The sequence below is a fragment of the Coenobita brevimanus genome, chromosome 22 (assembly GCF_032717465.1).
Source record: "Coenobita brevimanus isolate Jiangsu-jjx chromosome 22, ASM3271746v2, whole genome shotgun sequence".
Classification (NCBI taxonomy): Eukaryota; Metazoa; Arthropoda; class Malacostraca; order Decapoda; family Coenobitidae; genus Coenobita; species Coenobita brevimanus.
In genome coordinates this window covers 571,922-593,639 of record NC_136975.1, presented here as the reverse complement: position 1 = coordinate 593,639, position 21,718 = coordinate 571,922, and the positions used below count along the sequence as shown (strand labels likewise).

Here is a 21,718-nt window from a genome sequence, read left to right as displayed (position 1 = left end):
CTTCCATTGCTGAGGTGGTCTTGTCTGATGGCACCCCGACCCTTGGCCTGCCCCCCGGAGATGTCCCTGATACAGTGCTCTCGGTGGGGGGCTTTCTGCCCTGCCTCATGCTGGCGGCCCCCTTGCTTATTTATTTATTTATCTTGGAATCCGGGTTTTGTCTTAATGTGTCTTGGCATTTAGGTGTAATTGTTTTATCAGAGAATATCAGTCTTGTTCTGTTTGCGTAATGTAAATGCTCTCTCTCTCTCTCTCTCTCTCTCTCTCTCTCTCTCTCTCTCTCTCTCTCTCTCTCTCATTGTATGTTTGTGTATCTAGGTTTATGTGGGGACAGTCTTAACCCCTTGAGTACCAGGACCTCTTCGTAATATTCTTAGTAACACAGGACGATTTTACTCAGCCTAGGAGAGACTTTTCATTCCCGCTTATTGTCTCTCATGTATAACCTGCTGATTGGCTCTGCTGTGCCTCCTCCTGATCGTCTCTAATCTGTCCTTCCTTCTGCTGACTGTGTTCCACCATCTGCTGAATGTTCTTCCTCCTGCTGGCTTTTTCTGCTGTACCTCCTGATCTCGTCAACCTCCTGCTGACTGTCTTTGGTTCCTTGTTACCAATCTGTTGTTTGTTGCCTGTCTCTTGTTTGCTGCTTCTTTATGTTATTCTGACTGTGTGTGTGTGTGTGTGTGTGTGTGTGTGTGTGTGTGTGTGTGTGTGTGTGTGTGCAGTTTGTTTCCTATATGTCAGTCTGGTTTGTTGCCTGCTTGTCTGTTGTTTGTTGCCTGTTTGTTTTTTGCTGCTTGTCTGTATGTCGGTTTGGGTTTGTGTAAAGAGTCAATCTGGGTTTATGTTGGAGCTGTCCTGATATCCTGTATGTTAGTATCGGTTTATACTCATATTTCTGCCTCCTTGCGTCATTTTCTGCTTCCGTCAACTTATTTGTATCGGCTGTATCCTCTGTGTGTTTTCGTATGTACAGGAAGAGAGCGTGTCCTTGAGTGTGTGTGTGTGTGTGTGTGTGTGTGTGTGTGTGTGTGTGTGTGTGTGTGTGTGTGTGTTTTATGTGTGTGTGCAGTCGTGCAGTTGTGTCCCTGCCTGTTTGCAAGTGGGTGTCAGTAAGTTGCAGTGTATACGGGTGGAGGTCATTGTCGTGCTGGCGGTATCTGTGTTTGTTTGGGTATTAGCTTGCATCTAGGGACGTGTTTTCGAGAATATTTTGTGTTTTATAGTTTGCATATACGGGAGTCTATGTGTGGATATTTAGAATTATTTTATTTTAATTGGATGATCTTGTATGTGTAGTGCTGTCTTGGTGTGCAACATATCGATGCATCGGTGGTGTTCAGTGCTGCCATCATTTACATATGTGATTGTCTTTGTATTGGATGTGAATATCTACTACTGTCTTTATTACTTACATTACTGTTTCTGTGTTTTAGTATATATATCTGTCTCTTATGTTGCCATCTTGATATATCTGGATAAATAGCGCTGTCTTGGTTTCTTTATAATGTAACTGAGTCTTCGTATGTGTGGATATATTGTTCAATCGTAATTTGCGTATTATATGACTGTCTCTGGTTTTGTTGGTATATTATTATGTTAGTTTTCTGTTATATGTATGGCTGTCCCCGTTAATAAGAATATAAAGTGCAGTTTCAGTTTGCATTCATGGCTGTTTTGCGTGTGTGAATATAATATATAATGGTATCCTACAGTGCGTATGTATGGCAGTCTGTGTGTGTGTGTGTGTTTTTTTTTTATGTATCCGACTCTAGGCATACGCTTCGCAGCCTGCTCCCAAGGTCCAGTAGTCCTCCTACATACCACACACCTCCACTTGTCACCACTTCGGCACTAACACCCACCGTCCATATTGAATACGTGCTAGAGCTGTCTCATTCAGGACTGGTGTATTGGTATTAGCGCGGGTATTTTTACGACATGTCGGCGGGTCTTCTGGTAGATCGGTAAAGTCTGCTTTTTATGAAATTCAAATCTTTAAACTGTTCCCTGCCCCAACGGGACTGCAGGCCACCTCCCTACCGATCGAACCACCGCCTCCGGTGTTAGTGCTGGTTTGGTATCATGCGTGGCTGTCTCTGGGCATGTGTATTTTTTTCGATGTCTGTGTTGGAGTTTCAGATACTGGAGAGAACTCGTCCACAACGCTGCCTTCGTTTTTAAATGTTGTTCATGTTAAATCCTCATGACGTTATTCACCATAGGAGAGACTATGAATCTGAGGTAGAAATAGCCTTCATTAGACCCGTCAGTCCGAGTGGTCTGCACAGTGTGTGTGTGTGAAAGTGGTCTGTAGATGGCAAGAATAAACATCAAGGAGAAGTCATGAATTCGAAAGAGCTAAATTTGGTCATTTGCCATGATAAGATACTTAACACTTTTCTACTTGTACCCCCCTTTTTTTTTTTTCTCGATATTTTTTTATGCCGTCAGATAATATTAATCAGTTTTTTGGAGACCTTTAGAACGATGAGGCAAGGTGTGGGGGGGAGTTAAATGTAACCTCCGACAATAGAGAATTTTTGTCACTTGAAAAGAATAGCTTTATGGTTGTCTGAATAGATTGGAAGTCGTCATCGTAGTGAAGGAGTTAGTGAGAACTTTATGGCCCCTTCGCTGTGTTTTTTAATGCCAAATAAATAATCTCTTGATACCCTGACTACAATGGAAGTCGTGGTCGTAAAGAAGGGGTTAACAGACTTGAAACTCCTCGATCTGGTGTTGATATTCCTGCGTTGTGTTGGATATTTGAAGTACAGAGACGCAGCCTGGCGGACCTTAATAGTTGTGCGGTTACTTGCAATTCCTGACGGGTTCCAGGGTTCGTTGTACCAGGATCAGCGGGATTTGTGTGTGTGTGTGTGTGTGTGTGTGTGTGTGTGTGTGTGTGTGTGTGTGTGTGTGTGTTGCCTTGCCTTGCCTTGTTTACGACCATTTTGTTGAATTTAACCCTAATTTACCCATGTTATCTCGGGCCATAAGTAGACTTGAAAACACAACCATGGATACTTTTTCTCCCTCTCTCTTACTCTCCATGTTCCTTGAGTCTACTTCACTTCATTCTTTGGTGAAAAACAAAAATGATGATGTATATTTGTTTGTTCATTGTTTCCAGCTTGTTAGGTTGAGCATTTCCTCCTTTCAAAATACGAAGTTGCATACGTATACCCATTGACTTTCAGAACCACTCCAGTCTGCTTGGTCATCGTATCCCCACACCATCATGCTACAGATCCCAACAAAATTCTCTTACACCACTCAACTTGAAGTGTCCACTCCTTTTATAGACTCGCCGTATTATCTCTTTAAGTACGTGGGTGGTGGGGGCGCTGCATTGAAGAGGGACGGGGGGAGGAGTGTGAAGGGCAGGGAGAAGGAAGGATGGAAGAGGGAAGGAGTGGTGTTGGGGTTTGTGGGTGCGGGTGTATGTGGAACGAGGGGGTGTAAGGGTTAGAGGTAGGGTGTGGGTGCGTCGGGATGGAAAAAGGGGGAGTAGGCAGTGGGGTTAGGGGCAGGGTGTGGGTATGTGAGAGTGGAAGGAAGAGGGAGTATTGGGCCAGGGAAAGGGGGTAGGTGTGTTAGGTTGGAAGATGGAAGGAGTATAGGGTTAAGGGGAGGGTGTGGGTGTGTGAGGGTGGAAGATGGAGAAGTATGGGGACAAGGAGGGGGTGTGGGTGTGTGCTGATGGAAAACGAGCTGGAGAGAGTATCAGGGCAGCGAAAGCGGGCAGGGGAGGGGAGGGAGTAGGTGTGTGGGGGTGAAAATATGTGCGCTTCAGTGGCGGGTGTGGGAGTCTGAGTGTGAAGGTGACAGGAAGAGTGACGGGAGGATGATAATGGAGGGAGAAGAGTGGAAGAAGGGAAAGTAGAGACATGGTGGAGGGAAGGCAAGTGCTAGAGAAGGGAGGGAGAGCCGTATATTAAGGAAGAAAGGAAGGGGATGATGAAGGGTGGAGAGTGCAGGAAGGAAGGGAGAGGAGTGAGGGTAGGGTAGTGAAACAAGTGTAAGAAAAAGGAAGAGCTGGGTAGTAAGGAAGACAAGAGGGATAGTGTTAATGGAAGAGGAGCTGGAATTACAGATAATTTATAACTGTGATGAAGATTGAGGAAGAAACGGAGATATAGAAAAGAATAGAGGGACAGAGGCGTAGAAGGAGTAGCTAATCGAGAGCAAAAGGGAGATGAAAAAGACTGCCGGAGGAGAGGATGGTGGATTGTGACAGAGAGAGGACGGTATATATAAATTGTTTTTTTTTTTTTTTTTTTTTTTTGGTGCAGAGAGAGAGAGAGAGAGAGAGACGAGGGGATGGGTAGAGAGTTTAACAGTCCACAATATACTCTTGTTTTGACTGTGAAGTGGTGGAGAACTTTCTAAATGATCTTCGCCTCAATTTCTCTTTTTTTCTCTTCGTATTTTTTTTTTTTACCACCCTTTCTTAGCTCTCCGCTTACCTTTTTTTTCTGTCTTTTTTTTTTTTTACCTCGCCTGGATGGAGTCCGCGAGGTATTGTTTTTGGTCGAGTTTGTTTGTTTGTTAGCAACATTACGGAAAAACGGCTGGATAAAATTACGTGAAACTTTCTAGATATGTGGGCACTGGTCCCAAAAGAAAGTGATTAAATTTTGGAGTTAATAGAGTGACCTTGAAAGGTCAAAATCAAGGTCACGAATTTTCAGAGGGTTATAACTTGAAAACGGTTGAAGATAGAGGTATGTATAATTAGGAACATACAGGAACACGTAATACGGGCTTTCAGTTTGGCACCAAGACCTTTGACCTTGAATGACCATGAAAGGCCAAACTCAGGGTACGGATATTCAGGGGGCTATAACTCGAAACTCGTTGAAGATAGAGATATTTACTATTAGCAAGATAAAGGAAGTCTCATATGGGCTTTCATTTGGCAGCATGACCTTTGACCTTGAGTGACCTTGAAAGGTCAACTGCAAGATATTTTCAGAGGGTCTAACTCGAAACCATTTGCGCCATTACCTTAGACTTTAACCAGTTAAGGTTCCTGTTGAAGGATTTTGCTGGAAGGGTACTCGTTCCTTTGCCTATTGGCTTTTAGTTGCGAAGCTTATAGGTCCCTACCCCGGGATTCTCTCGTTTATTAACTTTTGAAAATGCCCAGTTCCGTCCTGTATTGAGGACGCTGGGTGCAAAACTGTTAATTGTGCACTGACGCTAAATGGCAGAAACGAGTCAGTATTTAACAGCAATAAAATAACTGCTGTCGGGCGAGGTTTGTTGTGCCTGGCACCACTTGTTTTCATTGTTAATTTTATCACTCAACTCACCACATTTTTTTTTTTCTTATTTATCTCTGATTCTGATCACTGCCAGACGATTTTCTCACGTTAGAGAATCTGTCTTAGTAAAAGAGTTGTCCCCTGCAGTACAGTGACGTCTTTTTACATCTTATTCATGCTTCCTCCAGGCGATTTTAAGATAATTAATGATGAAGAGTTTAACGAAGGCTCTAACTAACCCCCTTCCCCAAGTTCGAAAAATCACTCGCAGTCTGAATAAAATTATCTGAGGGTAGCAAGAGCAGAATGAAAAGTACGTCATCGGTGTGAAGGAATGAAATTGTCTCCAGCATCCTCTTCAGCACCGTGTTTATTATTACCGGTATCATTATTACCCTATTATTACTATTATTATTATTATTATTATTATTATTATTATTATTATTATTATTATTTTATTGCATTTGTCAGGCGGTTTTATTCAGATTATGGGAAACACTGTTAGGGAAAGGATTTATGTGCTTCATCTGTTGCATTTACTCTTACCATATTCTTCATATGTGTTTTCAATTTTTTTTTTTTCACTTCCTCTTCTGTTCTCTCTTCTCTTCATCTCTTTTTTTTCTCCTCTCGTCTCCTCTCCTTTCCTCTCTCCTTCGCACGACTCTCACAGCCTCCCACTACCCCATTTAGTGTGTCATGAATGACTTGTCTTTTTGACCCTTCTTCCTTCATCTTTTCTTTGTCTCCTTTATATTTCTTTTCCGCTCTTTTTCTCCCTTTCTTCTCTTCCTCGTCATCCGTCGGGCTATACTGTATTTATGTGTTTCCCTCTTCTCTCCCCTTCCGTCTCCCCACGCCTTGTCTCTGTCTCCTTTTATATCCTTCCCTTCTCTCTCTCTCTCTCTCTCTCTCTCTCTCTCTCTCTCTCTCTCTCTCTCTCTCTCTCTCTCTCTCTCTCTCTCTCTCTCTCTCTCTTTTCTTTTCCCCTCCCTCCCGTCCCCTCCATTCCTCTCCTCTCCTCCCCTCTCCTCTTATCCTCTTCCTCTTCTTTTCTTTCCCCTCTTCTCTTCCTGGTTCCTCTCTTTTCCCCTCTTTCGCTTTCCTTTCTTCCTGCTCTCCTCTTCCCTTTCCTGCCCTCCCCTCGTCTCCTCTTAATGCTCTTGCCCCTCTCCATAAACTCTCCCTTCTCCTTTCCTCTCCCTTTTCCTGTCTCTTTCCTGATCTCTTGCATCTGTACCTCTCCTCACCCTCCCCCTTCGCATCCTTGTCCCTTCCCCATCTTTTCCCCTCCACTCCCCTTCCCTCCTTTCCCCTCCCCTCACCTCCCCTCCCCTCACCTCCCCTCCCCTCACCTCCCCTCTCCTCTCCTCTCGTCTTGTCTCGTCTCATCTCCTCTCCTCTTGTCGGCTTTCCTTTCTCTCCTTCTTTCATATCCCCATTTCCCATCCCTTTCTGCGTCCTTTCGTATCATTATCATTCCCTTCGCTTTCACTTGTTTCTTCCAATACTTTTCTCCCTCCATTTCCTGTCCCTCCCTGTTATATTCTCTTTTTCCCCATACCTCTCCATATCTCGCATCACTTCATCCCCATCGCTCATCCCCTTCCTCGTACATATCTTTTATTTCGTCCTCTCCTCGCCGCATCCCGTCTCCCAATCTCCCCATTTACCTTTCATTTCCTTCCAGCTCCTCTACTCCCCAATTCACCCTCCCTCTTCTCCTCCCCTCGTCCCTTCCCCTCCCCTCCCCGCCTCCCTCCTTGCCTCCCCTCTTCCGGTCCGCCATTTCCCGTGTGCCTCCTCTTTCCCCTCGTTGAGAAAAGCGATTACCCTCTCATGTAGGCTAATTGTCCCTCCCCTCGCCCTCTTCTCTTTCTCCTCCCTTTTTTTTTGGTGTTTTTTCTATCTTCGTTAATATTCTTTTCTGCTCTCTCTCTCTCTCTCTCTCTCTCTCTCTCTCTCTCTCTCTCTCTCTCTCTCTCTCTCTCTCTCTCTCTCTCTCCTTATGTTCATGTTTTTTTTTCTGATTTCACATATTTTCATCTTGTAGCTTTCTCTCGCCCGTTTCTATGTTTCCAGCTATTTTCTGTTTTATATCCGTTTCACTCCTCTCTTTTCTTACTCACACCAAACCCAATTTTTTGTTCCATAACTCTCCCCCTCTCCCTTCCCTCCCTTTCTCCCTCCCTTCCATTCATCCTCTTTCTTTTTATCTACTCCCTTTCATCCATCTTCCCCTCCTTCCTCCTCTCCCATCCTCTTTATCCCCATCCCTTCCCTCCTTTTTCCTTACCCATATTTTTTTTCTTTCCTCTCAGTCTTTTTTCCTCGTTTCCTTCCCATCTTGTCCTATACTTTACCAATTTTTCTTCCTTTTCTTCCTCCTCCTCCCCCTTCCTATCCTGTCATCTATAAAGTTACCATCACATTCTTTTTATACTGTTTAATGGTCCTCCACTTTTCTGACGGTTTCATTACAAGAGGCGGGAAGTGTTCTTGTTTTGCAGCCATTATCCTTAGCTCATATAATTCTTCCTCCCTTATTTAGCTCTCCTCTATTTCTCTCCTTTTTCCTCCAGTCTCCTTATTCTCTCCCGTCTCCTTACCGCTCTTCTCTTCTCCCCCTTTTTATCCTCTCCTTTCGTCCTCTCCTGTTATTCCTCCTCTCCCGTCCTCCCCTCTCTTTACTTCTTCTCTCCTCCTTCCCTCCCTCCTCCTCTCGTCTTCCTTGCTGCCTAAGATCGTTAGCCCGACTGGTCTGTTTCGTGGTCTCCTTCATGGATCACATACACACACAGGGTCTTGGATAGCGGGGTCACAAGGGCCGGGGGAGGTCAGAGAGAGAGAGAGAGAGAGAGAGAGAGAGAGAGAGAGAGAGAGAGTTAAGTACAGCGAGTGAATTGGAGGGAGGAAGAGGGAGAGAAGAATCGAGAAAAGAAAGTAATGAGTTACAGGATGAAGGAATAGCAGAAGGTGAAAGAGCAACAATAAAACATCGGAGAGGAATGGAGGGAGGGAAGGAGGGAGGGCTTGCGAGAAGAAAGAAAAGAAATAAGTAACAAGTTGAGAAACAAAATTAAGGGGGTAACAGGTGAGGGTGGAAGGACGAGAAGGGAGAGGGGAAAGTGATAATGGAGGAGGGAGACTGGGGCAAAAACTAACAGGGGAAGTGAATGAATAACAGACTGAGAAAAAGAAGACAAAAGAGTAGCAAGAGAGGTAAGATCATGAAGAGGAAAGAGGAAAAAGGTAGAGGAAATGAATGAATAACAGGTTGAGGAAAAGGAGATGAGGTAGTAACAAGAGAGGTAAGGTCATGTACTGGGAGCCGAGACTAGACTGAGGTCACATGTGGGGTGAGGACAAGAATCTAGTAGTGTCAAGTGGAGGGGGTTTCAAGATGGCAGAGGAGAAGGTTGGGTATCTACTTGTTTGTTCGCTCTTTGGTTGCTTTGTGGCTCAGTTACTTCATTCTCCTAATTACATTTTCTTCAGCTTTGCCTGCTGTACCCTCTTGGTGTGTATTTATCTCGTGCTTAGCAACTTGCTGTTCAGATCTGTATATGCATACGTTAATACCATTAATATGGTCTTAACGTAAGCATATACGTTAATATGGTAAAACCATTCTGTTCTCAGTGTGACGTTTGGTTTCTTTCTTCAGTAACAATAATGTACTTACACACACACACACACACACACACACACACACACACACACACACACACACACACACACACACACACACACACACACACACACACACACACACACACACACACACACACACACACACACACACACACACACACACACACACACACACACACACACACACACACACACACACACACACACACACACACACACACACACACACACACACACACACACACACACACACACACACACACACACACACACACACACACACACACACACACACACACACACACACACACACACACACACACACACACACACACACACACACACACACACACACACACACACACACACACACACACACACACACACACACACACACACACACACACACACACACACACACACACACACACACACACACACACACACACACACACACACACACACACACACACACACACACACACACACACACACACACACACACACACACACACACACACACCATATTTTTCATCAGATCCGTGCGTCACAAAGGATTGAAGCCGAGGGCAGCAGAGGAGGGAAGGTGAGGGAAGGGAACTGTTTATTGACGGGTTTTGAGGGGGAGAGACTGAAGGGTGATGATGGGGAAGGGAAATAAGGTAGTTACAAACGGGATCGAATGCTCGTCTACTTATTCCAGTGCATCTGCTGCATACATAGAGCATGTCCATCACATTTTCTTCCCGACACATAAGAGAAAGCATCTATTGGCATAGAAAAATACCAGGCTTCTCTTGGCCTGTATTAGCCCGCGGAGGAAAGTTAGAACCAGAAGAGGTAAAATATTAGGCGAATAATAACAGCAAATGGAGAAGGTATAATAAAGGAAATGTGTCGTGAAAGTGCATTGTCAGATATAATTAACTCTTTCATTAGGATGACTCTGTTAAGTCTTGCCGTCACTATATTATTTTACTCGGCTAATTAGTGCCCCATAGTAATGAAGGGGTTAATGAAGGCCATGTGTAACCGCTCTCCCTGTGGGAAAACTAATATGAATAGAATCATTCTGAGATAGCAAGAATAAATAATAAACTTGTCAATGAAGCGAACGGATTGAAAGGAGGAGTTGGGAGGGATGGGGATGGGGGAGGCTGGAAGACGAGAATGAGAGGTGAGAGTCAGTGTTATCCCAAAAATAAAATGGAGATGGTGAAAAGGCCCTGAAGAAAAGAAAAACGAAAATAGTGTAAGGAATGGAATGAAGGGAGGAAGGGTGAAACGTGAGTGGGAGGAGAAAGGCGGACAGAAGAAAGAAATCTTGAAGTGTGGATGGGGAGGCTTTTCTTTCAATACGGTGATTTTCTTTTTATTATAAATCAGGTTACTACATGGCAATTTTAATCGACTTAAGACGCTCTCACAGTGAAGAGGTTAATGCAGGCTGTCAAGACACTAAAATATCATAACACATTACATAACAGTTACAGACATTAATATGCTGTTAATATGTAATATAGTGGTTTGAGGAAAGTCGTGCCTAAATTAGAGAGAGCTGAAGGAAACAGCAGTGGAGATTCTAGCCTATCATGACGTCATGGAAAAGTCACACCACACACTTGATGAAAATCACCTCAGACTCATACACGCAGGGCTTAAAAACGAAATTATTTTTCAAACGGTTCTTTCCGAGCAGAAACAGTATAATAACGTTTCGTTTTTCGTTCCTCCTCGAAACATAACATTCCTGAACCGGTTAGAAAGAAATGAAAACCGGTTAGAACGTTATTCTTAAACCATGTATTGAATATGCTATTAGCCCTATTCATAACTACATCCTTATAGATGGGGGGTGGAGGCAAGAAATTCCAAGACTTTGGGGATGAGAGGAGAGAGAGAGAGAGAGAGAGAGAGAGAGAAATCCTGCCTTGAATTGAAGAATGCTTGCAGATAAAAGATGTATTTACTTAAATCATTTGGCTACTGGAAGTGAAATTGGATGTTGACCAAATATGGCATAGATTGAATATTGACCAAATATGGCATGGAACGAAAAATCAACGTTATTAACCGGTTACAGGGATTTTAAAATAGCATTTTTGTTCCGGAACAGTAAATATGATAACGTTTTCGTTTTCCGTTTTTGTTCCGAGCATAATCTCGTTCGTTTCGGTTTTCGTTTTCGTTCCCTTGAACCGTTTCAGAGTCCTGCATACACATGCCCACACACATGACCCAACCAGCCATATACGGAGGAAATTGGAGAGACTGGGCAGAAGGGGTTAGGACGCGGTGGAAAATGCAGGAGCAGAGGGCACGGCGTTAGCTAGCATTAACCGCCCTCACCTTAGTATTGCTCATGTCAAGATAACTCCCTTTTGAGAATAAAACTGCACTCAAACCCGAGACTCATCTTTATCTTTCTCCTTTCATGCATGACAAGAACAGCCTGATAATTCTCTCCTCTTGCAACCCTGTAATCTAACATGTTCGGGAACGCCTCGGCTACAGCTACGAGAAGGCTGTATCCAACCCCTGCAGGTCTAAAAGTGTCAAGCAGAATAATATTGTTTGTTGGTAGCAAGAATAAAAGATGAAAGACTTCGTCGTACAAAAATGTATTAAATATGGAAATGATGGAGGAGAAATGGATTAACAGTGAAAGATATTAAAAGGATGAAAGGAAGGAATATCAAGAGACTGGCGAAGGGCAAGAAGGGAGTTTGAAGAAGATGCGAGGGAAACGGAAGTGCATTAGAGATAATCTGAGATGGCAAGGGAGGAACTTTGGAAAAACCCGAGAGAGAGAGAGAGAGACAGACAGACAGACAGACAGACTGACAGACAGACAGACAGAGCGTATTGAGATGTGAGTGACAGTATGGAGACAATGTAGAAACTGAGAGAATGTATCGAGAAAATGTGAGAGTGTATCGAGAAAGTGTGGGAGAGTGAACACAGAATATCTGGGAGGGAATTGAGAACATGTTGAGGAATGAATTGGGAAAAAAAAAAAATGGATGAGTGTAGCGAGTCACTGTGGGAGAATGTATTGAGCGGGAAAACACGTGACGGAATTTGGAAGAGTATCAAGAAAATATGGGAGTGAGTGTCGAGAAAGTATGGGATTGTATTAAGAAAATGTGGAGGAGAGTATGCAGAATATGTGAGTCAGTATTGAGAAGTTGTGATGCAAATGGTCGAGGAAATACGGGAATGTGTACCCAGGAAATGCAAGAGTGTATAGAGAAATTGTGGGAGAGTATATACAGAAATTGTGAGTGTATCGAAAAATTGTGGGAAATTGTTTATAGGAACTGTAGGCGTATGTAGGAAAATTGTGGGAGACAGTATAAAGAAATTCCAGGAGGGTATACGGTTGGAGAGAAATCCTGTGGGGAAAATGTATGTTGAAACTGTAGATGCGTACAGAGAAGTTGTGGGAGAATGTATAAAGAAATGTGGGAGAGTGTATAGAGAAGTGGTGAGAGGGTGTATCGAGAAAATATGGGAGAGAATAAAGAAATGTCGGAGCGAGGAATAGATGGCGAGGATATCGAAATGGGAAAGGGCGATGAATGGTGGACACAGGGAGAGGGAATAGAGGAGGGAGAGGAAAGGTGGAGGGGGGTACGGAGGTGCCTTCCGTACACCGACTGACGTGCCTTTGATGTCCCCTTTGACTCCCTGCCTTTGAGAACTCTCCCTTCACTTTATTTCGCATTTATGTTGTGGAAAAGCTGCAGTATCTGAAAATTCCCGCTCCTGTTTTTCATTCCTTCCACAAGTCAGCTATAGCGGAGCGTGTTTGTCTCTTGTTTTTCACCCGAGTTTCAGCGTAGAAAAAGATTTATGACCAGTTTTATTTTGAAAGGGTGTGTTTACTCCGTAGGAATTGGCTCACTGAGTATCAGGTGCAAGGTGTTGTTATGACTGGAGCGTGAGGTCTGAGTATGTTTGGACGCGGGTACGAGTAGTGGTATTAGACATTTTCTACCCACCCGGCGTTTACCAGGAGTGTATGAACTGTGTGTGTGTGTGTGTGTTTTAGTTCAGGTGATTGTATAAAACAGTGGTTCCCAAACTTTTTCTGGTCGTTACCCACTTTTCATACATGATCCTTGTCCATGGCCCCCCTTCTCCAACCATAACCCATGACTACAGTGACTGTCTACACTACAGTCCTACACTCATCATGTCCATATAAAAATCACTCTAGCAAATCCTGTAATTTTATTGATTCCATTTGTTATTTTCTCTTTTGTTAAGTATTAATAAAGAAATGTGTATTTTGTCTTAGCTGAATCTTATATAATTATTGAAATGGTACTAAAGAATAATAAAATGCACATTAAAAAAATCCATACTTAGAGTAATTAAAAATTGCATTATTGCGAAAAGCTGATTCAGCAATAAAAAAAAAATCACTGGATTGAAAAAGTGTATTATTCCCACGCAATTTGATCTGATTTTTGAATTTTACAAATCTGATAACTTTATAATTCTGAAATAATATGCTATCATAGTGAGTCATAATTATCTGCCACAACCATGGCCTTCAATTGCGACACACCCACCCCCTCCCAGACCATTTGCTTCTGAACATTCATGCCAGGTTCATTTTTCCTTCATTTGAATCCCCATTCCACTCAGTGTAAGTTCTCTCCACTGACTATCTACTCGCTAAACTCCTTCGGTTCAGGTTATGGCCCCCTACATTCTGATATATGGCCCCCAAGGGGGCCATGGACCCCAGTTTGGGAACCACTGGTATAAAATTTTAGTGTGCTGAGTTAACTATGTCCAGATTGTAATGTCATCAGAAGGTTTACCTTTACTGCTGTTTATAGGGTATCAGCAGAAAAGAGACAGGAAACCATGCCACTCCATTACATATTTAGCCGTTTCGAAATTATTGATTTGTTTAATGCTTTGTTTTATTGCCATCACCCCTTCATTGTCATTGCTCTGGCTTACCTAGTCGACCTCGTTTGGGATTTTTTTTTTTTTCAGTGCCTTGCTGAGGTCGAGAAAATCTGGTGTTCTTATTTGCACTGTCTCGGTTATTGCCACATAATACCACAGAAAAGAACAACAACAGTGCCGCAAGACTGAAGCGATCTTTTATGAATGCACAGTGAGATCAGTTTACAAACATGATGTACGTCTCAGGCTGTTCCCAGATGTTACTTGATGGAATTACTGTTCTCGTAATATTTTTGTCAAACATATTGGTTGATAATATGAATTAAAGGAATTATCATCCATCTTAAGAAAGGCCACTATATTTGTATATTTTTTCACGTCTTTAGCCGTATTTACATTTTAATAAATTACTGTTAATGACTAACTTCATTCCTTACTGCAGTATTGGTTTTCTTACACCAGCACATAAATTACATCTGCTTCTAGTAATGTATTCATGTTTCAGCATTTTCATCTAATGTAATATTTTGCTTGGCTTAATTCTTGTACTATAGCCTTTATTCGGTGTTGTTTCCCAGCTTTACTTGTGAAGCCAGGAACAGTCCTAGTGGCTGTGGTGATGTCAATTTCCCAAGTTTGCGTATAGAAATATAGTTTGCGATTCTAGTTTGATGAGTAATTTAAGGGATAATGCCATAAAAAAAAAAAATATTCTTTACTTCTCTAATTGTTAAATACCGGTATCATCTAAGGTAAGTGGTTGCTTTTTACAAATATTTATAACTTTTATACGAAAGTTCTGCTTGGGAAACAAAGACACAATATTAGATTTTATCATCATCAAGCACTCTGTACCTCGCCTCCTCCAAATGCACGGTGTGAAATACTGCAACTCGGAAGCGTAGAGTTTTTTTTTTTTTTTTTGTGCCGTTGCATGTTTTTTTGTATTATATACCGGTATTTGCATATTTTAATTGCAGTGTGAGGGCAGTTGGGTGGGTTGGGGGGTGGGTTTTACTGAACGCAGAAGTGCAGCATTTGTTTTTGTTTTTTTACTAAGATTTCTTGTCCACCTTTGCAGGCGATATCACGCAGAAAGGGTACGAGAAGAAGAAGTCACGTCTGCTGCAGCCCTATGTCATTCGGGACCCCAGCCAAGGTGAGTGAGCTGTGTGAGGTGGTCAGGGTGGTGCAAGTAATAGTAGTAATGATTGGGTAGTGGTGGTGATGATAGTGGAGATGCTGGTGGTGAGGATAATGGTGGATATGTGGGTATGGATGATGAGAATGAGGATGGAGATGATAGTACTAGCAGTGAAGACGCCCCTAACTGTCCCCACTGGCCCCTGTAGGTGGCACAGAAAGAGGCCCGTCATCACTACCCAGTCTCACCGCTTCTGCTGCTGCTGCGCTTGGCGTTGTGGCATAATTACCATAATCATAATGGGAGCAAAAGTGATGGTTCTTATCAGGGGGTGTGCTCTTGTAACGTTAAGATTTGGTTACATAACAGTCTCTCATCGAATTGTAATCAGAGTTTTACTACCTTCAGGCTTATAACTACTGTATATTCCGTTCCTTCTATACTACCAGTCATTGTTCATCTTGAGGGTGACCTTTCGAACTAAAGGTGGCAGCAAGAATATACTAAAATAATACATCTCTCGATTTAGGGGATTAAACCACACTAAAACAACGATAAGGTTAGGAGTAGCGGTATAAATATGAAGCTACGAAAAAGCCTGCTTCCTGTACGAGATTGACATGTTACAGTAAGTCTGAGTAAAGCAATAAAGCGTCACTTAATATTCCCCATAAATGGTGTGGGAGTATTCAGATCTTAAACTGTGCAGTAATATACGACACAAGAATCATCACCTTTGCCTCCGGCATTCCCAAGGGAACATTTCACACCCTTTGTAATCCATTTACATTTTATTAATTTCATACTGTGTTTTCCCTTGATCTTTGCATTTTTGTTTTTATTTTTTTAGATCAAAGCTGCGCGTACTTTGCTAATGTTTGCATGCTGCATAAGTTTACAATTTACAAGTATTTCAGTGCTTATAACGTCAGTGAGAATGTTAAAATGCTGTAGTCAGGGCAGGGAATGTAAAAATACAGACTGGTCGCAATTGATACAATGACCAGTGTAGGTGGGAAGCTGTCACAGAATTTTCCCATATCCTTTATACAAGAGCCGTGCGCTTGTCGGTCTGCTGCATTGTATTGTAATAGTATTGCATTATACAACCATACGTTCCGAGATGCTTTTGAAAAATCTTAGCTTACATTCTGGTGTGAAATGTTCCCTGTTTGAGAGTAATAATGTATGTGTTGGGTAGTGTCAGTCCGACTTATGTACAGACTGTGAATAATGATGTAATATTGCCTGCCATTTACACTTATATTGATGACTAGTTTTAGCTGTTGGTTTTCTATGGTGAGGTTTTACTCCCCGCTCCACACTCAGACACACAGCTCCTGTCTTACCTCTCTGCTCCCGATTACACGATCCGGCGCCTTCATGTGGCCCTACTTACCCCCAATTTGGCACTCCCTCCCCCAACTGTGGATGTGTGGCACTAACTCCCCCTTGAGCCTGGGAATTAACACATACTCCCAGGCCATTTTTTGGCACTAACCCTCCCCCCACCCCCTTACCGGGCCTGGAGGTGGCAGGACCCCCCGTTCCCCTCCCCACTAACACTCTACCTCCCCTGCATGGCAGCCTCCCACCAGGCGGCGCTGCAGGCACAACACAGCAGCGGTGCCAGCAGTCGCAGCCGCCGCAGTGAACATCGCAGCGTCACAACTCATGAACGACGCTACCTGTCAGGTATACCTGAATATCGGCCCGCCCCTCCGCCCGCTGTGCAGCCTTTACACCCATCCCACCCGCATTTACCCGCCCACGTTGATAACCTGTAAGCAGTGGTGATCCATGTTGATGTAGAGTGTGGGCGGCGTAGGTGGGTGTGGTGGGTGTGGGTTGAGGCCGCTGACCTTCTCAGCATGTGGCCATTCCCTCCTGATCCAGCCTGCGGTGTACCCTTCCCTTCCCCTCACCCCTCTGGCTGATAATCGCACTCTTGCCTGAACTCACCCACCCCAGCCCCAGTAAAAGCCCCACTCACAGACCTCACCTTTTCTCACAGCCCTTTCACTCACAAACCCAAAATCTCACATAACCCGTAAGTTACCACTTCGATGCCGATATCGCAGGAGAGCAGTCACAGAGGGAAGAGAAGGCACCTTCGAAATTCACCGCCAGTTTTTATTTTCACCCTTGTTTCACTCACAGCCCTCACCTGGCACCTCCCCTCTCCTCTCACTCAGTCACACACATACCGGCACATGCCAACACACCAAATCACACTTCTAGGGGAATATGCATTGATAGTCAAGTTAGTTTAAGTTGTTAATAGTAGAATTCTACCGTGACATTAATTTTCATTGTCGACACAACTTTGGCTCTGATTTACTGCAACTACTTCATCTTGTTTAATTTCTTGAATTTTCTGTCTGCCATCTCCTCTACTACATCATTTTTTCGTCTATATGAACCTATCTGTACTCTTGTTAACTTCCTTGAATCCTCCCATGTCTAACTCGGTTTGGGTAAATTCCTTTCGTTGGGCTGATGATCTGAATGCCTAGCTATATTTCGCCCTTATTGTGAATGATATACATCTTTAAAATTTCTTGTTCTCCTTCATCTACCACTTGTGACTGGTTTCATCCTTAAACTTACATTTTTCCCCCCCTCTCTCGTGACACTGCTTTCTTATCTATATTTTTTCCGTTCATTCTTGCCTACTCCTTCCTTCCTTGAATGCTTAAGCTTCCTGCTGTCACTTCTATTTCACCTGTAAACAATTTGCTACCTTTCTTTGCTGACTGCTAATCCTTCTTGTAAATCTGCCTGCTGTCCCACCAACATATACCACCTGCTCCCCTTGTAGACAGTTTTCCCTCCTACTACCCTGTCCCTAAGCCTGGGTGGTTGTGAGTGCACGCAGCGGCTGTAGTGTGTTGTTTGGGGTCACACAGGTGCTCAAGCGGAGGCGGCCTCCCCTTCCACCCGCTCCAGACGCCGAGCCCAGCGCCGCGTCACCAGGAATGAGTCCCGCTACCACTCAGGTGAGTCAAGGAGCGCCCTCGGGCACCCTCCCGCGCCTGCACCTTCCCCATCGCCATCATGCTGAACTGGTACTGTAAGTACATGCTACCCACATACCGTAAATACTGTTACTGAAGTTGACTTTCCATCCCAGTGTAATGCCTTGTAACTAAACATGGACTTAGTTTTTGTGAAAAATTGGTAAGTATGTGTAGTGAGTTACAACTTTTGTTTTGCCCAAGCTGCAAACTTTGGTCGGGCCTGGATGTGATTCTGTTTGCTGCTGACTGGTCCCCGGGGCAGTGGTCAGACAGACTAGGCCCGACGAGCAAGTACAGTAGGCCTCCTCCCATCCCTTACTGACTGGCTACAGGAACACCAGGAACACCTCTCCAGGATATATATATATATATATATATATATATATATATATATATATATATATATATATATATATATATATAGCGCCTTATTGTAAAAGTAGTAAGACGCGAGAGGCACAGAAAAAATGAGTGAAAATTGGGATATTAGATGGGGTATTTAAGATCAGTATGCACTTCTAAAGTGATAAGCACTAGTAGTTTGGTGTAATAAATAGATTTGCACTGTGCCTGCGTTAAGTGCACGACGTATTAACACCACTGAATTGTTAATCATTGGCCATTGGTATTTAACCCCTTAAGTCCCAGGGATCTCTCCTAAGTTGATTGTAGTCACATGTGTTGCGAAATTAAATAAATAATACGACCTTATACGAAGAAGGTTAATGAGTCCACTTTTTATACCGCAGTCAAGCGGGGTGAGTTACTGGCGGTACACTAATGCTTAGCCATATATAGGAAGTGTAGCAGCACAAAACACATGTATTGAATCTCGGCTTACATCGTCGTTAGGCTTCTGTAGTCACACGTCATCAGCTGGAAGAAAAAAGTAAGGATGTGGTACATTTGCATAATCGGTCAGGTGAGAGATTGGGCCACCATGGGTTGTTGTGGGGGTTAGATTAAAGGGTGTGATAGGGTGTGGAGAAGAAAGTAGTGATGGTTTGTTGTACAGTGATGGTTGGTGGGAGGAGGGGGGTAGGGGGAATGCAATATGGACCTGTGGGTCATCTAATAATGTGACATGATAATTTCAAGTTACCGAAATAGAAGTTAAAAAAAAAAATATATGTAGGATTGGTGTTCAGCTTCATGGAAGATTTGTTTATTAGTCAGTCTGTAATTTAGATATGTGACCTGTTCACTTCGTTAAGTGTACGCTATGCTTTCTCCTTACAGTAGCATGGGTCACATTAATACATGTGCGCTCTCAGCTTGAATACTGTTCACCCTTGTGGAGTGGATGTGGAGAGGTTGCATTAAAGCAACTAGACAAAATTCAGAAAAAAGCTGTTAGAATTAGTAATAACCCTGCTATTACTAATAAACTACCTCCCCTACAAGTAAGAAGGAATGTTGCCTCCCTTGCATTATTTTACTAATACTGTTATAGCAAATGTTCAGACGAAGTTGCGTCCATTGTGCCACCTCTCCATGCCTTCCCTCGTGCTACACGGGCATCTGGTAACGATCATGACTGGAATGTCACCCAGCCATATTGCAGAACTTCTGCCTATCAGAATTCTTTCATTCCCCGAACTGCATCTCTCTGGAACTCGCTTCCCCAGAGTTGTTTCATTCAAAACTTCAACCTACAGCTGTTCAAGTCTGTTACAGATATTTTATGAACAAAGAACACCAGTAATCTGGTGTATGGATTATTATTATTTTTTATTCCTTTGGTTTTCCTTCTTCTGTTCTGTTATTTAAAAAAAAAAAAAAGTACGTCATTGTCATCCTAGTTTGAAATGATGTCTTCAGTCTGTTAGGTGCACTGAGCTCTATAATATGGAGAGGCTGTGTCCGCAGCTAGCGTGTAGCTTTGGCCGCCACATTCAGACACCATCACTCGTCGCATCCACCATGGAAATGCAGTTGGATCGCTGTTCCTAGCTTGCTGTTTTTATTTCGCTGTTGCTTACATAAGCTAAGCAGTGGGCCATGGCACTGTATTTTCCGAATTCATCGGCTGATTTCAAAAGACGTGGGCGTCTGTGGTTTAGATATCATCAGCGCCGCCCTGGGCCGCTGGCGGCTGTTAAACAAACTACGTGGTCCTACCCATTGGGAAGCCTCTGCATAGTATAGAGCTCAGTGGTTAGGTGCAGGGAATCTCTTTAATAATGAAATTGCATGACAAAAGCCGTAATGAAACCCAGGTATTTAGAAATGTTACTTACGGGAGTAAAAAAAAAAATCAATGTTTGTTGAACGCTTAAAACTCAGAAATGCACTGCAAAAATCTTCTTGAGTGGATGGATATTTTCGTATCTTCTACGCCTTACGAATTCACTCAAATAGGGGATTGGATCTTTTGTGTTCGGTGTGTTCTCCCAGTTTTATGTAAATATGTCATACTTAAATATTATTTGTTATTATTAACTAACCTTGGTATTATTATTAACTAACAATATTAATAACCTAACTTTTTTAAAAATAATTTCCCCCAAAATAAATTCGAATTGGAATCAGATTTAAAAATTGTATTATAGTGACGAAATTTACATAAAAATAGGAGAACGCGCACCAAACACAAAAGATCCTAATTATAGGCTAATCTTAAGTAGTCAAAGGACCAATTTACGTAGAGACCTCATTCCCTGTGAAACCGAAGGCGATACCGCAGACGATAGCCTCGTTCACAAGTTAGTGTTTACCACAGCTGCTTAATTCCTTCCGTAGTAGAAATAACTCCGTTGTTATGTGCATTAATATTTTTGTGTATATAGTTTTCCTGATCATTTTGATGAACGAAGTGTAGTATACGAGAGACAGCCCCCAAAATCTTATTTTCTGTGGAGTGAATCGTAGAAAATGGCATCGTTTAAAGCAGCAGTTACTAATGTAATTTTATAACTCACTGAATGGCAAATAAAGAATTAAAAAAAAAAAGATCCACATTATTATCGAGCCATTAGTATTATAAGATGCAGGGAATTAATGACCAAGTTTTTCTTTCAGAATGCAGCTCTGTGGTAATGTAACTTAAAATTTTCATAGAGTAAAACATATTTTTGACTACGTGAATGTTGCTTGTTGTTTACGATATACTTCCCAAAAACAACAGTGGAAGGGCCAAGCTTTTATTTAGCCTAGCGGGAGACATTAAGTTGCGCTATGACAACGTGAATTTTCCTCATAGTAAAGTTATGGTGGAAGAGGCAAGCAAGGAGGAGGGGGTCTTATGCGTGGAAAAAGAAAAGAAAAAAGATGGAAAGAAGAAAGAAATGTGAACGGTCCTCGATAATTTTACCCGCGTGATAGAACCACCACCTCTCCCACCATAACTCGCCCCTTTATCTAGTTTACGTTGCTCTCACACTGTAGATCATCCAGATAGTACCCCGGGGGAGCCATACTTTCCACAGGCAGCAGTCGGCCACTGTCTGCGGAGTGGGGAACGGCAGGCATAGATCACAGGGCCACCTCTTCTACCAACACACTCTTGATCCATAGTTTCTACCCACCCTCTACTTCCCCTGATTGGAAGGAAGTCGAACCCACTGTTACCTTATAACGAAGACCTGTTGTTTAGTGTGGAGGTGGTAGTTCGAAACACTCTTAGACTACATGAGGAGCAGTCTGCGATGACACTGTTACTGTACTTGTTCAGTCTAGAAAAGTTTCAAGCTGTCAGC

The 21,718-nt window shown here is 42.9% G+C and overlaps 1 protein-coding gene across 1 annotated transcript in view; it reads left to right on the top strand.

Annotated features, from left to right (window-relative positions):
* The window catches only part of DIP2 (disco-interacting protein 2), a 611,941-nt gene that overhangs the window by 326,853 nt on the left and 263,370 nt on the right, over positions 1-21,718 (top strand). Inside the window, exons 2-4 of the mRNA XM_080266752.1 lie at positions 14,938-15,015; positions 16,588-16,695; positions 17,910-17,999. Of these exons, the coding sequence (XP_080122878.1) occupies positions 14,938-15,015; positions 16,588-16,695; positions 17,910-17,999 (276 nt within the window). The remainder of the gene's footprint in view (positions 1-14,937; positions 15,016-16,587; positions 16,696-17,909; positions 18,000-21,718) is intronic.